Below are 19,921 nucleotides of genomic sequence, written 5' to 3'. Positions count from 1 at the left end.
CTCGATGACCGGCATGTCACCTTCTGAGAATGGGAAAACAACGTGTCCGAGTTTGAGGACATGCAAAGGTAGCAAGTGGGTAGCGAGCTTGGACAAGGTGCTGCATTGATGGCCCGGATGTTGGAATACAAATGAAAGCTGCCATTGAGAACTGACGGAAAGCCTGATAGCCTCGTGAAGTGGGGGTCGTGGGGCACCTCGAGTACCTTAAGCCCAGCGGGGCAGAGAGTGCATTAGGTTGGTGACCCGCTTACTATTAGTATTGTGCTAAAGCCCTGGTGGGAATGAGAGCTTGGGGAGCTTGGCACATGCTTGTCCCGACTCTTGTTTCAATCGCCAATCATCTGCTCTTCTTTGCAGCTGACAAGGCACGTTGTCCATGAAGCTCAGGTGGCCAGGCAACACGATCGTCATTCTGCATGGAAGTTATGTTCCTGAGCTGCTTCCAGTTTCTTCCTTCCGCCACGCTAAAAGCCCTGGGCCATGGAATTTTGTTCTGTCGAAACTGTGCACGTTGCCCGTCGACAGGCGTTCAATTGACAGTTATTCCGTCGTTCTCCCACTAGGCGAAGTTTTTGGCATCGATCCCATGTCAGGTAGTTGACGTGAATCTCCATCAGGAAGGTAGGAGATGAACGCAAGCTTGCCGCCTCACGGCTTCAACTCTTGATTGCGTTACATTCGTACAACACCCCATTACCGGGCAAGGTAAAGCCGGTGAGGCTTCCGGAGTTGAGGGATCTCTATAGCCTGGATACGCCCAGCCTCCCTCCTTTGCATACCTCGTCGAACTCTGTTTGTTTCTCATCTCTCAATCTCTAGAGCTACCGAGGACCTTAGTTTTCTAGCTTGACAGTAGAAAAGGTTGCCCTCCAAGGATCTATCCACATAAAGCGTATTCATTACAAGATGTCAATTGAAAGCTTCGAAGATACCAATGCGATGGCTTCTATGCTCAGAGCTCTGATGAAGCGCTCGTATACAACAGTACCCGCTGACACAGAGAAAGACGCCATGCTGGGACAAGCATCCTGCCACACCAAAGCAGACGATTCGATCGAAACCAGCAGTCAGACCTCCGCAGAAACTGTCTGTGAAGGACCTCAACCAACACCAGAGAGAGAACGCAGCCCCATCAATGCAAGAATAGTATCTGACGCCATCATCGGTCTTTCAGATGGCTTGACGGTGCCCTTCGCCCTCACCGCCGGTCTCTCTGCTCTAGGCGATACAAAAGTTGTTGTCTTTGGTGGTCTCGCTGAGCTCATTGCAGGAGCAATCTCAATGGGCTTGGGCGGCTACTTAGGTGCAAAAAGTGAAGAAGCAGCATACAATGCCACATACCGCTCGACACGCTCGAAAGTCCTGGAATCGAGCGGCAATCTGTCCTCGGAGATCACATCTATATTCGCTCCCTACCATCTCTCACCCTCCCTCCTCAAGGACTTTACTCATCAACTCATTACCTCCAACAGTCCAGAAGCCGTTGTGGACTTCCTCATGCACTTCCAGCACAACACGCCAGAACCAGCGCCCAGTCGGGCGGTAGTCTGTGCCATTACGATCGCTTTGGGATATTTCATTGGTGGCTTCGTACCACTACTCCCATATTTCTTCGCGAGTCACGTCACGGAAGGGCTGATATGGAGTATTAGCGTGATGGTTGTTGCACTGTTTGTTTTTGGATACGTCAAGACTGGGTTTGTTGAGGGTTGGCGAGGTTGGAGAAGCATGAAGTGCAATCTCGCGGGTGCGGGGCAGATGGTGATAATTGGAGGCGCAGCAGCGGGTTGTGCCATGGGCGTTGTTAGGCTGTTCAATTCTCTGCAGTAGACTAGTCCTCTTGGAAGGATTCCAGAAGGACGGTTTGTTATCTCTGCCGTTGTCATTGGCCTGTGGAAGGAGTTGCTGCTTTGGGTACCTCGTATGTACGTAGCCAATCATAGGGTCAAGGTACGGCACTGACCGGACACAAGCTGCCAGGATTCAGGTTCGGAGGTGCTTAGGCGATCACGGTGGGTACCATGGTTCCTCCTCCGGGGTCTCAATCCCTGCCGCTCGGTCAAATAATCATGAGCTATTTACTTGCTGCAAACATCCAGCATGCTAGTTGATGCCGGATACCGTCTGTGGCTCCTTCGCTTCTCGCGGTCATCACGAGGTACCGGACTGGGTTTCTGGAAGGAGTTACATTGCAGCACGCGGCTTCCCGGGGCGAGAAATCAGGTCTAACAAGTACGCTGTTTGGTCTCTAGGTAACGCTGAAATTGAAAGCAGGAAACTTCTAGAGTAATTACTTAAGTTGGCGATCAGGCGACGAATCAGCTGAGGGATATAGTATCTCATTGGGACTATTTTGCTTATTAACTAGCTATCTCTGATTCATTCGTAGTAAACGGACAATCACATAGCACGCTTTCTTATGCCGGACATTTCGCATGGGCTCTTATGGCACGTTGTTGCCAGTCAGGGCGTCATAGGGATATGGGTTCGTGTAGTTCAAGGTAGCGGCTTTTCCCTTGTACGTGTTGACCACAGACTTCAAGACGCCTTTACCATGGGCACAGGTCGAGGCGTTGGTTGGGATTGGCCAGGCAGAGACATACTCGTCGTCAGAGACGGGGCCAGGGTACGACGAGTTAAAGAAGAGTCCCTTGGTGTTGACTTTGGCGTTCTTGTAGCCGGTCTTGTTTGCCACAAGTTCGAAGACGTTGGCATGGCAGTCCCAGCGGCCGAGGGATGGGAGACCCCAGTTCTGCGAGACACTGGCAATCGTCGAGTAGTGGTTGTAAAAGGTGTTGTCCTTTGTGCCCTTCAAGTGTGCGGGAATGGCGCCACCCAGGAGGATGGAGAAGACTTTGTTCTGGATTCCGTAGGATTCGTTCTCATCGAAGGTCAGAAGAACAAGAGTGTCGTTCATGAAGTACTCGTTGGCCAAGAGCGGGGTCATGAAGTTCCGCAGCCATTGAGAAGAGAAGGTGACGTTGGTGTCATGAGCATCGTTCGTCATGTTGGGAGTGATGAATGCCCATTGAGGCAAAGTGTGGTTCGCGAGATCGCTGTCAAAGCCATTGAAGCCCTTGATCATCGCGCGTCGGGTGGCATTGTTCGTGACCGACTTGTACAGAATCAAAGGATTGTGCTTACGCACGTAGTCGTTGGCAAAGGTGACCTGGTTGGAATAGTTGAAGCCTTGGAAGCCAGGGAAGGGGATGTCTTCCTGATACTCAGCCCAGCTGATTCCCTTGGTATCAAGAAGGTCGACGACAGTCGCAATGTCTGCGGGGATCTGATTGAAGTCATCGTTGTCCATGCCAAAATCGTCACCGCCGGCTGCAGCACAGTAGTTGGGCTCAGAGGGGTGGGTCGTGGCGAAGTAGTTGGTCAATGTGATGCCTTGCGAGGCAAGGAACTGCTGATTCGGGTCGCCGGCGGCGGCAGAGTAGTCGGTGTTCTCCAGCCAGATCTGGTAGAAACGGTTGAACGCGACTCCCTTGACATTGCTCACGGGTGACAGGCTAAGTGCGGTCGCAGCGGACTGCTCTATTTGGGTGAGCGTAGGCTCAATGGTAGGGACGGGAGGACGGGATGCGTAAGGAGAGGCAGCTGCTAGAGAGCCCGCAGCAACAAGCAAAGCGATAGAGTTCATCATGATGAAAGAGCTTCTCGAGTATGTTACCAGTACAGCTCGTGTTATGCAGGATCTGGCAGAACCAGGGAGACAGTCTCAAGAGCGATGAGCTCTTATATGGTTTGTCCGTGGAGGTACGTAGAAGAAACCAGAGCTTCAATGTCAAGCCAGACCACGTTTCCAGGGTCCTGGGAGCTCTCGTTGCCGCTGGTCCACAGCTGTGAGCATGCGCTCCCTCGCGGCGAATCTTTCGAGCAGGCTTTGGCCCATCGCACATCTCAGTGTCACCTTTCCTGGTAACTAGAGTAGCTGCAAAGCATGTTGTGAGGGGCAGAGAACCCACCAAACAAAGCTGCAGAAGAAGCTTTTAGCGGTACGATCTCTAGAATGCCTTGTCTTGCTTGTTGAAGCTTGAGCGCAGAGTGGAGACAACGATGGAGGCTTGATGGATCCAGGGCGGATTCAGTGGAGCCTGGGTTGGGGTCCATACGACGCTGCCAACAAGGCTAGTGAGGCTAAGCAGCGGACGCCAAGGCATCGAGCCAACCAATTGTGAGGCTGGAGCACGTGCGGCTTGGCCTTGCTTCTTTCTTCCAACTGCACTTCTCGATTTCAACCTCATGCATCTTTAGCAAGCTTCGCGCAGGGACAGGCTGCTTGGAAACGTGTTCGCTCTCATAGGATGGAGCATACGGAAGGGCTCGCCTTCAGAGGCTTTCGGAGTATGGCCGCCTCTCGGTCTCGCTTGCCAGGGCAATATCGACCAGCGCCTGGGAAGGAAGTACCTATGCCATTCTTACCCGAGCCCGACCCCAAATCAGCCTTGCCATTTGCGTTGGTGGCCATCCGAGTCGCAACGTGCGCCTACACCAACCTGGGCAGTTGGAATGGCAAAGGATTTGCAAGCGGTTCAAACGGCTAGACCGGCGCGCTGCCCGGTGACGGCCATGCGAACCATTCGTGGACTCTCTCCCTCCGCCACGGCAGGAATCAGCGAGGGAGGTGTCTGTGGCGAACTTGAACATACGCCCCGCTAGTGAGATTAGATTTTCTTCGTGTTTATCTGTACAGGTCATTCGACACCACCCTGTTGTGGACTGCGTGCCATCGACTTTGAACGTACTGTCAGGAAAATGGCCCAAGATACGTCTGCAGAGCAAAAGGCTGCTGAGGAGCAGCAGTTCGCTCCCACTTTGGGTACTGGAGCGGTATCAGGGGCAAAAGATGGAAGAGTTCATTCGAGAGCCTCGCGGAGAACAACGTATCTCGCACTCTTCGTGGTTGTTGTGGTAGTTGTCCTGGGACTGGCGCTAGGGCTGGGTCTTGGTTTGGGACTAAAACACTCCAACAAAGGACAATCGAACAGCGCTGCCGGGTCTCCTTCGCCGTCAAACAGTTCGTCGCCCAGCGAGGATTCGCAAGCGTCGATGGTGGTTCCTCCGTGGAGATCAAATGTGGAAGACTACACTCTCGATATAGCAAGCTGGGACTTCAATGCACCGCCGACTACACGAGAATATAACTTCACCGTCAGCGAAATTGAGCTGTCACCGGATGGTGTCTTTCGCCCGGTCGTCGCCATCAACGGTCGCTTCCCAGGCCCGCTGATCCGTGCTAACGTGGGTGACCGCCTCCTCATTCATGTCCAAAACAACCTACCGAATGGGACTGCTTTTCACTGGCATGGCCTTTATCAGAACGGCACAAATTGGATGGATGGGACTTCAGGGATAACTCAATGCCCAATTCCTCCGGGTGCAAATTTCACTTACAACTTCACCGTGGAAAACCAATTCGGAACTTATTGGTATCACACCCACTATTCGACCACAAACGGAGATGGCCCAGTCGGACCGCTAATTATCCATTCGCCGGATGAACTCAAGATGCAGAAGTACTATGATGTGGACCAAGTTGTGCTCATACAAGATTGGTACCACGACTATAGTCAGGCCCTTCTCCCCGACTATCTCGCCAGTGGAAGTGAAAACAGCGAACCTGTACCCGACAATGGCGTGATCCAGGGAACCAACTATTTCAACTGTTCAACGCTCGATTCTGACAGTGGCTACGTCTGCGAGCAAAATTCGACACGTGCAGTGTTTACGGTTCAGCACGGCAAGCGTTATCGGTATCGCTTGATCAACACGGGCGCATTCGCCACATTTGAGTTCTCCATAGACAACCATCCTCTCTCCGTCATCGAAGCGGATGGGACTGCCACGGAACCCCTCTCGGTCCACCGACTTGATATTGCTGTGGCGCAGAGATATTCGATCGTCATCAACGCCAATCAATCGGCAGGATCAAACTACTGGATGCGAGCGCAGATGAATACATTTTGCTTTGGAGGTCCAAACCCAGTCCTTGACCCTAACGTGAGGGCTCTGATAACGTATGCCAATAACACAGATGAACCAACGAACTCGACGGACTGGAAGGATGCAATGGATGTTCAGTGTGTTGGCCTGAACTCGTCGTTGTTGACACCATTCTTCGAATCAGAAGCACCTCCAGCCACGACATTGTATGCTATAGCGGCTAACTTCCAGATTGGAGACTATGCCCTAGATCGCGCCTATATCAATGGAACCTCCTGGGTCATGGCCGATGTGCCCACGTTGAATCAAGCTGTAGCGGGACTCCAGGCGGCCAACACCTCGTTTACCACTTCTGGAGTAAGCTCGGCCTTCACTGCCAACCAGTATGTCATTGACATCCCCGACTACGCCGTAGTGGATCTTTTGATCACCAACTACGACGAAGGAGCACACCCGTTCCATTTGCATGGTCACACTTTCTGGGTTCTTGCCTCGTCTCCTGATCAATACTTCGACTGGTCGACCTACGACGGATTAAACAAGACACTTTCCAATGTCATGCGACGGGACACACTCATGATTGATGCGTACGGTTGGGCACTCATTCGTTTTAAGGCAGACAACCCGGGACTGTGGGCCTTGCATTGCCATATCAGTTGGCATATGGAGGCAGGCCTCCTCATGCAGTTCCAGGCCCGGAATGATATTATGAGGACGTGGACGATTCCTTCGGATGTGCTGGGGCTGTGCTTTGCCTGATGAGCTAACGTCTGCTTCGTTACTACACCCGTGTAACAGATATGTTAGACTATCAGACGCAATATATTTGACATGTATTAACAGGGATCCCTTCCACCCCGAAGCCAGATTAAGCTTGGCGCCAAGCCGGTGCCAGCCGAAATGAGGCGCGGCTGAATTAAGGCGGCAACGCATTGCTCCTGGAATGGAATAGTCCAGGGACAGCGGTTCATGCGCGTCAATCCAAGGGATGAACCTCCAAACTTCTAGAGAAAGACCGTGTTTGTCCTTCAGTTGTCGAGCATTTTCTTCCTCTCTTAGCCATTCGCACTCTTTGTCTTGCAACACTACCTTGTTCAGTCACTCTCTTTGGCCATTCTACTTCTCGCGAGAGTTCTTTTCAATCTTTTCTCAACCCCAACCCCTTGCTGCACGAGATTTACAATTCGACCCCCTTCCATCCCTTGTGAAGATCTGACTTGAACAACAACTCCAGCATGCAACTCCGCGACGTTCTTTCCACTGTTCTGGCTACGGCACCGCTGGCAGTGTCCGCAGCTGGTACACTTGGCTTCGCCGTCGGAAATACCAATCCCGATGGCACCTGCAAAACCCAATCCGACTTCGAAGCCGACTTCAAGGCTATCCTGAGCAATACCGATGCTCAGCTAGTTCGAACCTACTCTTCCTCCGATCAGTTTGGCAATCCTTGCCACACTCCCTCAGAAGTCCTCCCGGCTGCCAAGTCTGCAGGCATCAAGGTGTTGTTGGGCATGTGGTGAGTGATCCTCCAGGGCGCAGGCTTGTTGAACTTGGCTAATGGACATACGCTAGGCCTGATGGTGGTGCCTACGACAAGGAGAAGGCGGCAGTTGACGAAGCGGACCCTACTTCTTACGGTGATACACTGTACGGCATCACAATCGGTTCGGAGGGCATGTACCGAGGCACCTACAACGCCGACGAGCTTCTGGGTTGGATTGCAGACATGCAAAAGTCCTATCCCAATACGCAGCTTGGGACTGCAGACAGCTGGAATTGTTGGAACAATGGCACCATGGATTCGATCATCCAGAGCGGCATTCAACTAGTGTAGGAGCTACCAAAAGCTGTGCGTTATTTGGGGCAAAGCTGACCAAGGACAGCCTCGCCAATGGCTTTGCTTACTGGCAATACCAAGATATCTCAAATGCAACAAAGACCTACTTCGACGACATGGCTCAGGCCCTAGGTCACGTTCAAGAAGTCAGCGGCAGCCTGGACAAGATCCATTTCATGAACGGCGGTAAGAACAAGCCCTGAAGCCATTTCATTGTGAGCCATCTTTAACGATTCTCCCAGAAACGGGTTGGCCAGGCACCGGTGGCTCGGACGCTGGCGCTGCAAAAGCGGGCGACGACAACATGAAGACATACTGGCAGTCCGCCGTCTGTGGCATTTTGGACTGGGGCATTGACCTGTTCTGGTTTGAGGCCTTTGACGAGCCTAACAAGGCGGACGCCATTGGTGACAACGGACAATCTGCGAGCGAGCAGCACTGGGGGTCTTTCACTTCTGACCGACAACCCAAGTTCGACATGCACTGCTAGAGTGGCACCCAAAATGTTGCCACACCTTTGACGCCCCCTGCTACCACCAACTGTCTTGCATATACCTCCGGGTGTCCGACTCATACGGCGTTTAGGGAGGGGGTGTAAATATTTTTGATTTGGGTAATCTGAGCCAGAACGAAAAGAACCTTTGTGTTTGCTTGCAAGGAGAAATCTGCCGTGCGTGCGTGCTTGCTTGTGTCCATCTGTGCAAACAAAAAGGGCTGATGTCGAAAACAAAAAGCAAAAACAAGCTAGTTAGCTTGATGAAATTGACAATGCTCCCATCATCACATCGCATCCATTCAATTTGTCCTCGGGAAATGACAGACTTCCTGTGTACACTCATGTCCAAATGGTGTACCTAGTGCTCGCTCACACCCGTTCTTTCCCAGTAGCTATTTATCGGGTGACCAGAGTTTCTCACTGGCCAGACCAGGCCACGCCATGCGAGGCGTGTTGGACCTACTAGATCTAATGGACTGTCGCGAAACTGATATTGGTTTTGGAGGAGGAGAAGAAGATGAAGAAGTCGTTGTTGCGTTGTATCGACACTGTAGATGAAGACCTTGGTACGTACACCTACCTAGGTAGTAAAAATGGAGCTCTAACACCTCCGGCTCAGCAAACGTTGCGCGTATATTGCTAACTCCGAGTCGCTAATATCCAAGACTCCCGTCCCCGCGACCTAATTTCCAAGAAAGGTCCCATAGTCCACCTCATTGCTATTGATTGCCTCAGCTGGCTTGGATGGCATCCTTACCATCATCATCCAGCTTGATCCGCCCTCCTCCCTTCCTGCACTAACTCGACCCTCTTGATTGGATGCAACAGCACGCCAGGCAGACACATCCTCCCTTCCCCTGCCACCTCCCACTGTTCCCCGCCGTCATTGTTGAACTTCATTCCCAACCATCGATGCCAGAGAACCTCGGGGAACCCGGCATTGTAATACCAGGTGGTACCTCTGAAGTTATGCTCGCGCTCGCCAAAGACAGAGGTGCGGGCGCCGCCGGTGGCGCCATTGCGGCCTGCATTGAAGACTGAGGCGAGATAGTTGGTGGGCCATTTGCGGTCGATGTATTCTGGGTGGGGCACGTAGACGGCCTTCAGGCCGTGTTGCAGCGCGCAGGAGGCGGGCCACATCTCGGAGAACATGCTGTGTTTCTTGAGGGCGGTTTCCTTGTGCATAGTTAACAGTAATTTGCGAGAGAGACGGGACGCCGTTATTATGGCGGTCCGGCGTGGTGGACGGCCACGCGTGATGTTGTACCCCGTGGTGTCATCCGTCAGAAGCCACGTCGTGCCATCGGGGTCGAATAGCGGGTTGAACACAATCAAGTCTGCTTCTTCGCCGACACCCCATGTGTACTTGTCCTTTTCAAACGAGGTGGGTGGAGTCGGGTCCGTATCCATGGCGACGTCGTCATCAAGCGGTCGTTCAGGACCCCAGATTGGTTTGTCACCTTGCTGTTTCATCGCTCCCGCAGGGGTAGTCTTGGAGCTCGGGTCATTGGGATCCTTGTTTGCGCGGTTCAGACTGCTCCATAGATTGGCGACGCTGTTTGTGCCGTGTTCCGTTTGGATGCGAACCATTTGGCTAAAGTCTTCCCATTCGCCGTGTTCGGAGGGAACATAAAACCGGCTGTTTCTTTCCCAGAGGAGTTTGCGTGGTTGCTGCTTGGCCCATTTCGTGACGCTGTCGAAGAAATGGTACCAGTGGTGCGTGGTTCGAATGTCCATCTCCCAGTTCCAGAAGAAATCGTACTCGGGATGCTGATAGGCGAAGTATTGCATGGGCATAAAGGTACTGCGATACACTCCGTGAACGGGCAATCCGCGCATGTTTGTCTCTTCCAGACCGCCGTACATGAGCTCCATTTGCTTTTCGGTCCAGAGGGTGCCCATGCCTCTGAATTCTTCGGGTAATGAGTCTCGAAGAACACGCTCGTAGGTTTCGTCATCGGAGAATATGGGCACATCGTTGGATTTGACTTGGACCAGGAAATGCACCACATACTCACCGCCGCTCAACATGGTCAACTCTGAAATCAGGGAACGAAGATAGATCTTGTCTTCGGGCGTGTATGGGTAATCCCACCAAGTGCGGATCACAACTGCCGTCCGAGGAAGTCTTTCTGAGCCAGTCTTGGGCCTCTTGGGGCTCTCGGGTGTCTTTGTTGGCATGGCCTCAAAATCAACAAGATCGTCTCTCTTGTTGTAGACGGTGCCGATCGGCATCGCTCGGAACGTATCGATTCGTGGTTTCTCGGGCAGTTCCTTGAAACGGTGATTATTTGCCAACACGCATCTTTGCTGAGCGTCGGCCCAATGGACTTTTCTCCAGTCCACTTCGGGCGCTTCCTGCCACACCAAATCGGCCCCTTCTCTTTCGCCCTCCTGCTGGGCACCACTTCCACCTCGGTTGATGCTGTACCCAAGGCCATAGGGTCCCAAGCGCCCAAATCGGTCATAGCAGATGTCGTCCCTGAGACCCAGGAGCTTCGCAGAACCCATGACCATGTCCGGAAACCCCCGTGGAATGCCCTCGTATATCCGCACCTGCGGGATTGAGATGGTATTCTCGGCATCCAGGTAACAGTCCACCTTTTCACCGTATTTGGCAACATATTCTGGCGAAGTGTAGCTGGGATATGGTTCGAATCTCTTGCTAGGCTGGATCGCTCTCTTTCTCCTTTCCTTTCTAGCAGGGTGAGCCTCGTCTGGCGTTAAGTTTTCAACAGCTTCTTCAGTAATATTCAGTTTCTCCCATTCCACCTCGTCCTCCTTCCGTGGATACTCAGGCACGTTATCCACGACCGGCACCATCGACCGTATTCCCCCATAATATCTTTGCAGAAACGGAAAATCTTCCCATGGGGGAGGTTTGGGCTTCATCTTTTCTTGTTCAATGGCTTCTTGCACCTCCTGTTCTGCGACGTAACTCATTCGCACCAGCGAAAAGATGAAGATGAGGAGGGTGACGGCGACCCCTAGGCAGAGATATCGCATGATGGACCGAGGCATCCTGCCGAGGTAGGAGGGGGAAGAGGATCGTTTGGAGCTGTAGGCTTTGTTGATGAGCATGGGCTTGTAGGAGGCAGAGGTGGCTCGGGAGGACGCGACCGAAGGGTTTCCTTCTTCCTCGTCGAAGGTGTCGTTACTATCGTCTTCGCTGCTGTGTGGGTGACGATTTAGAAAACCTTCCTTCTCGAGATCTGATTCTCCCCGACTCCGTATTCGTGCCATCGAGGTTGCGTTGTCTATTCCTAACGACGAACTCCGTGGCCATCCCATTGTTGTCGTGAACTCGTTGCTGCGGGCCGCAGCCTCGGCGCATCGTTGACTTGGACAGGCTCTGTCGCAAGAGGGGCTGAAAATACTCCTAGAAGAGAGAGCGTACAGGCGCAAAATCGGGGTGGCGCGTGTGGCAGAAAGATCCAAGGTTGGTTTGTAGGATGCAAATTGAGTTCTCGGCGTGAGTTCTAATCGTACAAGTGTCGCGCCCTCAAAGATTCCAGTTGCAGACCCTCACAAAATTCTCCGGGTTCGTCAATAAAGTACACAAGCATGCAAGGAGACGGTAGATAAACAAAATTACTAGTATATACACAGAAACAGTGGGAAGAGTCGGGTGTCGCAGACGGCCACAGCTGGAACAAACCAGTTGGTGTTGGTCGGCGCCAGGGTTGGTTGGGCACAAGGCCCCAAAGGCCCTTATCGTTGTCCCGGTTTTCATCCACCGTCAACATCAGGCCCACAACGTCCCCCCAAATCCGGGAAAGCGGCACTCGAACACGAACAACGAGCGGAACAGCGGGAGGAAGGTGTAGTTGGTGTGGAGTAGGAACAAGGGGAAGGGGGGAAAAGGGGGAGTTTAGGACCTGGCTCGCTGGATAGGGATGGGATGAGGCAAAGGAAAAGGAGCAGTTTGAACTCTGTCGTTCACAAGGCCATTTCTCTTCCTCGGCGAGCCAGGTGTCAGAAAAGACTATTACATGACCTCTGGTCTCATCATCTTGCTGATTGAGCTCTTGTTGTCTTGTGCCTCATTGTGTCTCTTTCATCGCAGTCACCGTGCCTCAATGCGTGGCCAGTGCCGACGTCGCGCCGTTCCTTTCTTCCACTTGATCCATGGCCTAGCACTGCTAACACATCGTTCCCTTCAGTCAGTCAGATTTGTGGTCTAGGAGTCGTTCCCACTCGGCGGCAAGCCTTCGACTCCTTTACCCAAGTCCTCCTTCATTGCCTTGCCCCCAATCTCCAGGCTCTTGCAGTCCTGCAGCACAAAGATCATCCTCGCCCACTCAGTCTCGCTCGCGTTCTTCCATGCGTGCATTGTGGCCCTCTGCACCGCCACGTCGCCTCTCTGCATCAACTTCCTGTCGCCGCTGTCTAGGATCATCTCGATCGTACCCTCGAGGACAATGCCGTAGTCTAGACTCTGAGTTCTGTGCATAATACACTCGTATCCGGGGGCAAAGTCGACTACGCGACAGACGGTGCCGTTGGGGCTGACGAGACCGAGTTTACCTTTGGAGAGGACTTCATCGTGGGTTTTGAGATCGTGGTCGTTGTTGAGGTCTGCTGGGAATTCCGAGGTCGTGTAGATCACATTGAAGGCCATGAGCTTGTCGTCAAACACAGTCCAGTTGCCGGGTCTGCTGTCCTGTACGATGGCCTTGCCAGTGTCGCCATCGTGACCGGTGATGTGAGTGGTGAGGCCAGGTAGATTGTTGGGAATTTGGGTAGGATTAGGAGGACGGGCGGACGACATGTTCGCTTAAGACAAATGGTGGAAATGGCTTGCCGATTTGAATTGGTTGAGGTCGGGATGAAGTTGAAAAGAAGCGAGGTTGAGGTTGCGAGGAAGAGCTGCCGTCGCCTCACCGCCGCCGATGCGTCCTGTAAGAAGGGGAAATCGCCTTTTCACTTCCGACCTTTATCTATTGTCGTACAAAAGCCAACATTGACCTGGGCAAGACTGCCCTGTACAATATACCGAGCAATAATGATAAATACCCCGCGTCTGGGGGCTAGAGGCCACATTCGCACCCCGCAAGTGGGAAAATACATGGGCGTCTTCCAGCCCTATCATGGCCTTCAAATCTGTCTACACTGTACGGAGTACCCAGCTCTCTTTTCTGGTAGCACATCATTTCATCTCTAGCCCATTACAATACCATCTTGAACTCCGGATCCCGGTCGTCGCCGTATCCAATATACTTGTCGTACTTGCCGTTGGCCTTGTCGCGATTGATCTTGGCGCAATATAAGACGTTGCACAATATCCTGTGTTCGGTTGTCAGAAAGCCCACGTGTTTGACCAAAATGAGGAGAGGCTCTCGGAAGACTTACGCAAACCATGCATAGACCAGCAATCCCAAAATGATGGTGTGCGACTTGTGATATTGGGGAGCTTGGGTGGATGGATAAATGAAAGCTACTGGAAGATCAGCGACCACGACGTCTTGTCTGGCTGTTGCAAGACAATGTACTCACCACTGACGAATCCACCCGCGTTGGCTATGGCCAGCTGAAGACCGCTTGTTGTGGCGCGCTTGTAGTGTCCAGCAGAATTGTTCGAATTCCACACCAGAACGGGTGGGACACTGGCATATAACCCTGTGGCCATCAAAAATGTCATACCGTATTTGGTATGGTTGTCATGCTCGTCGACATTGGCTATCGCTGCATATCCGATGATAGCCAGAGGCAACACGAAGAGCATCGCAACCCCGCGAAGCTTCAGGCGATCCGAGGCGATGGCCACGATCACTGTGACGACAGCTGCAACGGCGTAAGGGATGACAGACCAAAGCTGAGCTTCGTTGGCAGTATACCCTAGGCCCTTGATGATGGTTGGTAGGAATAGACCGAAAGAGTACAGGCCAGAAAGAATTGAGAAATAGGCCGTCGCGGTCAGCCATAGTTGAACATTCAGGATGCCTCGTTGGACCTCTGACCATCGGAACTTTTCAACCCCTTCAGAATGCTGGCCATCGGGCAAGTGCGCGGAGGTATCATTCCGCAGTCTCCTCTTACCGAGCTCTCGCTCCTCAGGTTTTAGGAACCAGGCTGTTGAGACGCTGTTTGGGAGTAGGAAATACGCAGCCACTCCGGCAGCAAACGTCAGAAGACCTTCGATAATCATGATCCATCGCCAGCTAGTGAAGAGTGGCATAAGTATCACATAGCCTGGAGAGAGAATAGGGAGGAAGCCTACTCACCCAGCATCCACGACACTGCCAGTGGGCCCAATGGCTGAAAGACCACGTGCTAAAAGACCTCCAAAAGCTCCTGCAAGAGATGCACTGGTATAGAACAATCCTATGCGGAGGGCCAGCTCGCCCCTAGTATACATTCCTGAGAGGTAAAGCACCATGCCTGTAATTGGGATTAGAATCATTTCCCGCACACTTTGTTTCTCAGCGTCCGCGAGAAGATAGGAAGGCCGAGAGGGCATACCTGGCAACAATCCCCCTTCTGCAAGACCTAGAAATGCGCGGACAGTCAAGAATCCACCGTAGTTTTGGATGAAACCCAAGCACATTCCGATAACACCCCATGCAGCGGTGAGAAACGCTAGCCACAGTCTCGGACTGAACTTCTTCAGAACCAGATTACTGGGCAATTCAGCGGCGATATAAAAGGCGAAGAAGATGGCAAGGCCATTTGCATATTGACTGTTGTTCAGACCTGCGTCCTTTTCGAGGCCAAGAATCTTTGCATTCCCGACGTTGGTACGGTCGAGGAAGGAGCAAAGGAAAAGTAGGGCGAGAACAGGGAGGATTCTGCACGCAGGGATATGTTAAATCCAACATATAGCGCCTCAGATCGGAACAGGTCGTTTAAGAACGCGTACCTTGTATCAAGCTTCCAAAGAAGCTTTCGAGTCAACGCCTTGGTATGGGTATCGTCATCCAATGCCGAGATGGAGCCTGTTTTTTCGCCTGGAAGGACTTGGCTAGATGTCTCAAACTCATTCTGAGTATCTTCCGGTTTCTCGACCACTGGGTCTCTTACGACCTTCTCCTCAGCCATATGAGCGGAGGCTCGGGGACCCGAGTGAGACCCTCGAGGGAGAATGTGTCGAGTTGCGTGAAGAGATGCAACACCGACGACGTTGAATTGGATCCCTGGACAACCAAGTTATGGTTAATGGGCTCGTAATAGATATTTCCTGTTCTAGGAGGATTGAGAAAATGACACGGCCAGATTCCAATTCAAGGGTTCTGTGCTGTTTTTATATCGGGAATAAAATGCTGGGGCCCCCTGCTGTTTATTCTTACCCCGTGGGTTGGATTTTCACTGATGGACACCATCCCGCTCCTGTGATTGAATGATATACGTTCTGCCACCAAAATTAGGGATCAGCAACAGTATTGTTGGGCTCCCTGGCGAGCGGTCGCACGACACCAACGGCGGACAAGCACTGGGGAAGGTTACACTCTGTCGCGGCCAGGACCAATGAAAATGAAAGTGGTTGTGCAAGCGAGGGAGGGCGGACGCCGGTCAATGGCCGCATCAGACGGGAGACGACACGGCCATAGACAGCGACAACGATCAAGCAGGATCTGTCACACGGAGGGAGTTGATAGGGAGGAGGTAGAAGAATGCCCGAGTGCAGGCGGAAATGGTCCGGAGCAACAAGGAGCCTTTGGCCGAGGTCCAATGCCAAGCTCGCTCCTTCCTCTTCCGGCCATTTTCTTAGCGCCGGGTGTCGGCTCGGCGCTTCTTTATGCCGATAAATCTCCTCCCTTTGACATCAGCCGTTCATCAGTCGCGTGAGAAAGCCGCTCTCTCATTAACAGGTCTCAACAAATATCGTTTCCTCGCAGGGGCTTTGGGGTCCATCAAAATCGCCGGCAACGTTTGTCCCTACATGCCCTAGACCCCAGCCTTGCATGTGAGAGTCCACCAATCGCGTGTCATCAGATCCGTTATATGAGTGATAACGGCACTGGCAAGGCAAGGGGAGCTCGGCAAACCGGCCGACGGCAACCAACCTGTAAGGCATCTCTGTTCCTTTCCCTTATTTGCCGGGCATACGTTGGATCTGCCTCTTCTGTGCCAGTTGACACTTACGATCCCCAGCCCAGCGCCTTCAAGCAGGAACAAAGAGGAACCTCTCTCCTTCAGAAAACATGTCGAAGCTCTCCGAGCCGTTAAAACAGCTCATCAATGCCGCCCATGCCCTTCCAGGCCAGCTCAAGGCCCCGCCGTCGATACGCTCGACCTATTCTCGGATAGCGTCCAGCGCCAGGGATAGAGGCGTGGGCATCCCAGCCTGGGTCACTTTCTCAACCGCAGCAACAATGACGATGAACTCTCCTTCGTCAATGGTGGAGTTGTACCACCTTACACAGACACTTCCATCGGCACCCTCGCCAACCGACACCGCTGGACTAATGCGAGAAGTTGGCCTAAAGTGCATTTCTTTCAACGGCATTCCGCGTTCGATCAACTGCCTCGGCGCCTTCCGCGAAGGCATGCCCAAAGACGTCTTTGACAAGATCCCGCCTCCACCGTCACGGCAACTGACCTCTCAAAACATCGACGAATGCATGGCTCGAGGCCGCCGACTCTGGGACTCTGTCTATTACCCCTTCGAGGAGAAATTGCTCGACAAGCTTGCCCAATCCCACCCAAACCTGCCCGTGCATATTCTCTCGGGCCATTATTCAAACCTACTCTCAGACCCGCCGTCTGACGCGCCCCTCAGGGTGGGGAGAGTCCTGACTTCCCTCGCCGCCATCGCGTGTCTTCGCGCCCAGACGGGCGTGGGGCCTCAAGTGGTGAGCCACGTCTTCGGATTGCGCAAGGCATATCAGGACGGCACCGCTGAGAAGGACATTGAGGGCGGCGAGTGGCTGGCCACGGATGAGGGTAATCAGTGGATCTTGAACTGCATCGACGAGATTGTCCGGGCGCTTAGTGGAGGGAGAGGCACGACATTTGCGCCAGGCATGGGTGGCAGCGCGGACACACTCAAAGCAAAGCTGTAAGAACGTCTACTACACTTTTGCAAAATTCGAGCGAATATACATAGATCGCAAGCTTCTATTCCATACTACGCAATGAAGGGTTTTGCCGTAAAGAAAAGTCAACCAGCAGGCCGCAGACAAGCTTTCACGCAGGGAATGATAAAACATCACGAGGATGAAAATCCCTGTCAAGAGATGCCGAAAGATGCGAAGGATGAAGCTGCGAAGACGCAAAGCTGTGAAGGTACGCGGAGGAACTGCCCGGCTACCTACTTCTTTACAGGGTATTATATGCGTGAGAGATAAACTCAAACATGAACATGAACAAGAACACCAACGTAAGAATCAGCAGAAAATAATCGCAAGAAAGCCCCCAGTGTCGAACCGGTACTATTACTACCGCCGGGTTGTCTCGTTTCTTTCAAAAAGGCAGCAAAGAAGCGTAGAGTGACCTGGCTCTGGCTGTGAATACGGATTTGGACACGGATTTGGCGATGACGGATACCCTGATTTCATGATATAGACAAAGTCCTCTCTTCTTTTTGACCTCGTCTCCACCAAAAAACCCAAAGATTAAAAAAGAGAAAGAAAATTCGTACATATATATGTAGGTACATTTTATCTATCCTCGCCGCCTCTCTCTCTCTGAACGATTACGAGGGTATACACCGGTCCCAAAAGGAAAGAGAACCGAAAAACAACAACAAAAAAAAATCATTCCATCGACTTGACCTCATCCGCGACCGCGAACTTGGCATCCGTCTTGGCCTTGACGTCTTCCACCGACACACCGGGCGCCAGCTCGGTGAGGGTCAAGGTGCCCTTGACACGGTCGACTTGGAAGACGCAGAGGTCTGTGACGATGGTGCTGACGACACGGGCGCCGGTCAGGGGTAGGGAGCAGGACTCGACAATCTTTGATTTGCCGTACTTGTCGACGTGGTCGGTGGTGACGACGATCTTGGTCTGGTTGGGGTTGGAGACGAGGTCCATGGCGCCGCCCATGCCCTTGAACACCTTACCGGGGATCATGTAGTTGGCCAGGTCGCCGGCTGCGGAAACCTGGAGGGCTCCCAGGATGGAGACGTCGACGTGGCCGCCGCGGATCATGCCGAAGCTCTCGGAGCTGTCAAAAGTCGACGCCCCCGGGACGAGCGTGACGGTTTCCTTGCCGGCGTTGATGATATCCGGGTCGACTTCGTCCTCGGTCGGGTAGGGTCCCATTCCCAGAATACCGTTCTCGGATTGAATCCACACTTTGACATCGCTCGGCAGGAAGGAAGGTGCCAATGTAGGCATCCCCACGCCCAAATTAACATACATGCCGTGCTTGAGTTCCTTTGCGGCACGGCGGGCGATACGGTCTCTCCGGGCAAGGGCTTCTGACTTCTTGCTGGACATGAACGAGTCAGATGAGTAACCTTCCTCGTCGCTGGCGGAGCGAGTCTTTTTAATCTCGACTTTCTTATCCACGGTAGCGGGCACGATGCGGTCTACGTAGATGCCGGGGAGATGGACATCGTTGGGGTCCAGGGAGCCGATAGGCACAATATTTTCAGCTTCGACGATTGTAAGTCGAGCGGCCTTGGCCATGGCGGGGCCGAACCCTTTGGTTGTGTATCTTTCACACACGTTAACTTCGGTCTCTCGGAGTTGACGGTGGTGTGCACCAAGGACATACCTGAATTGACAATTTCCAGCTTCATCAACCTTCCAGGCTCGGATGATGGCCACATCACCGGTCAACGCGGTCTCCATGACATACGTTCTGCCATTGAAGATCCTTGTCTCCCGTGCCTTGCCCGCTTCCAGCACGCTCGCCTTCTTCGTCTCCGGGTCGGCGGGCCCTAATCTTGTTGGGATTTCGCCAGTTTGGATGAATGTGTCTAGAGGTTGTCAACGGACCTTTCCCTGTCCATAACCAAGGACCACTTACGGACACCCGTTGGCGTGTAAAATGCTGGAATACCACTTCCACCGGCACGAAGCCGCTCTGCTAACGTTCCCTGTGGACATAACTCAATGGCGATATTGCCGTTCAGATACTTTTGCTCGAGCTTCTTGTTATTCCCCAAGTAAGAGAGAATACATCGCGTAACCTGGCCCGATTGCGTCAGTGGTGACAGCCCGCCGGCACCCGCTGCACCAGCATTATTCGACACCGCGGTGAGGTTGTTGAGGGATTCGACACCGCGTCTGTGCATAGCTGCTATGATGGTTTCGGCCGTTCCACAGAGTCCAAATCCAGCACTGAGGATCGTGGAGCCTGATCTGATGTCCGCAACAGCCTCGTCGGCATCCTTGAATAGCTTCGACCTCGTCCGATCGATAACCGGCTGGCCTTCGCCGCTGCCTAGTGGCGATGACGCTGCTTCACGCCATCTTGTCCAAGAGGACGTAAAGTGTCGAATATCTTGCCGGCTCGAAACAATCCATGGTCTGAATCTTGATGGGCGGAAGGACAGGTGTTTGCCGGGAAGCAATATAGTGCCATTAGTTGTGGTCTTGAAGAAGCTAGCGGCTCTTGCATCGTCGACACAAAGAAGGAGAGTGCGCCTCGCTGTTGCTGCCATCTTGGTTGTTGGCCTTTTTTCCGTCACTTTCTGTGTCCGATGTGGATGGATTTCGACAACAATATATCCTTGTGATCAATGA

The 19,921-nt window shown here is 52.8% G+C and overlaps 9 protein-coding genes across 9 annotated transcripts; 4 read left to right on the top strand and 5 right to left on the bottom strand.

Annotated features, from left to right (window-relative positions):
- Positions 1–909: 909 nt before the first annotated feature.
- Positions 910–1,833, top strand: Z519_03847 (uncharacterized protein; the record flags this gene model as incomplete). Its single annotated transcript, XM_016761594.1, has 1 exon — positions 910–1,833. The coding sequence occupies one exon, from the start codon at positions 910–912 to the stop codon at positions 1,831–1,833; it is 924 nt and encodes a 307-aa protein (XP_016621932.1).
- Positions 1,834–2,446: 613 nt separating this feature from the next.
- Positions 2,447–3,652, bottom strand: Z519_03846 (uncharacterized protein; the record flags this gene model as incomplete). The annotated part of the gene is made up of 1 exon (XM_016761593.1): positions 2,447–3,652. The coding sequence occupies one exon, from the start codon at positions 3,650–3,652 to the stop codon at positions 2,447–2,449; it is 1,206 nt and encodes a 401-aa protein (XP_016621931.1).
- Positions 3,653–4,764: 1,112 nt separating this feature from the next.
- On the top strand, positions 4,765–6,711 carry Z519_03845 (uncharacterized protein; the record flags this gene model as incomplete). Its single annotated transcript, XM_016761592.1, has 1 exon — positions 4,765–6,711. The coding sequence occupies one exon, from the start codon at positions 4,765–4,767 to the stop codon at positions 6,709–6,711; it is 1,947 nt and encodes a 648-aa protein (XP_016621930.1).
- A 476-nt stretch (positions 6,712–7,187) lies between these two features.
- Positions 7,188–8,279, top strand: Z519_03844 (uncharacterized protein; the record flags this gene model as incomplete). The annotated part of the gene is made up of 4 exons (XM_016761591.1): positions 7,188–7,468; positions 7,525–7,782; positions 7,836–7,975; positions 8,032–8,279. The coding sequence occupies 4 exons, from the start codon at positions 7,188–7,190 to the stop codon at positions 8,277–8,279; spliced, it is 927 nt and encodes a 308-aa protein (XP_016621929.1).
- Positions 8,280–9,047: 768 nt separating this feature from the next.
- Z519_03843 (uncharacterized protein) lies at positions 9,048–11,528 on the bottom strand (the record flags this gene model as incomplete). Its single annotated transcript, XM_016761590.1, has 1 exon — positions 9,048–11,528. The coding sequence occupies one exon, from the start codon at positions 11,526–11,528 to the stop codon at positions 9,048–9,050; it is 2,481 nt and encodes an 826-aa protein (XP_016621928.1).
- A 937-nt stretch (positions 11,529–12,465) lies between these two features.
- On the bottom strand, positions 12,466–13,056 carry Z519_03842 (uncharacterized protein; the record flags this gene model as incomplete). The annotated part of the gene is made up of 1 exon (XM_016761589.1): positions 12,466–13,056. One exon carries the CDS (start codon positions 13,054–13,056, stop codon positions 12,466–12,468), a length of 591 nt encoding a protein of 196 aa, XP_016621927.1.
- A 397-nt stretch (positions 13,057–13,453) lies between these two features.
- On the bottom strand, positions 13,454–15,323 carry Z519_03841 (uncharacterized protein; the record flags this gene model as incomplete). The annotated part of the gene is made up of 6 exons (XM_016761588.1): positions 13,454–13,571; positions 13,638–13,722; positions 13,782–14,446; positions 14,510–14,666; positions 14,748–15,073; positions 15,145–15,323. 6 exons carry the CDS (start codon positions 15,321–15,323, stop codon positions 13,454–13,456), a joined length of 1,530 nt encoding a protein of 509 aa, XP_016621926.1.
- Positions 15,324–16,426: 1,103 nt separating this feature from the next.
- On the top strand, positions 16,427–17,287 carry Z519_03840 (uncharacterized protein; the record flags this gene model as incomplete). The annotated part of the gene is made up of 1 exon (XM_016761587.1): positions 16,427–17,287. The coding sequence occupies one exon, from the start codon at positions 16,427–16,429 to the stop codon at positions 17,285–17,287; it is 861 nt and encodes a 286-aa protein (XP_016621925.1).
- Positions 17,288–17,980: 693 nt separating this feature from the next.
- On the bottom strand, positions 17,981–19,839 carry Z519_03839 (uncharacterized protein; the record flags this gene model as incomplete). Its single annotated transcript, XM_016761586.1, has 3 exons — positions 17,981–18,887; positions 18,948–19,152; positions 19,203–19,839. 3 exons carry the CDS (start codon positions 19,837–19,839, stop codon positions 17,981–17,983), a joined length of 1,749 nt encoding a protein of 582 aa, XP_016621924.1.
- Between the last annotated feature and the right edge of the window lie 82 nt (positions 19,840–19,921).

This window comes from Cladophialophora bantiana (assembly GCF_000835475.1).
Source record: "Cladophialophora bantiana CBS 173.52 unplaced genomic scaffold supercont1.5, whole genome shotgun sequence".
Taxonomy (NCBI): Eukaryota; Fungi; Ascomycota; class Eurotiomycetes; order Chaetothyriales; family Herpotrichiellaceae; genus Cladophialophora; species Cladophialophora bantiana.
This window is presented reverse-complemented; position numbering and strand designations above follow the sequence as displayed.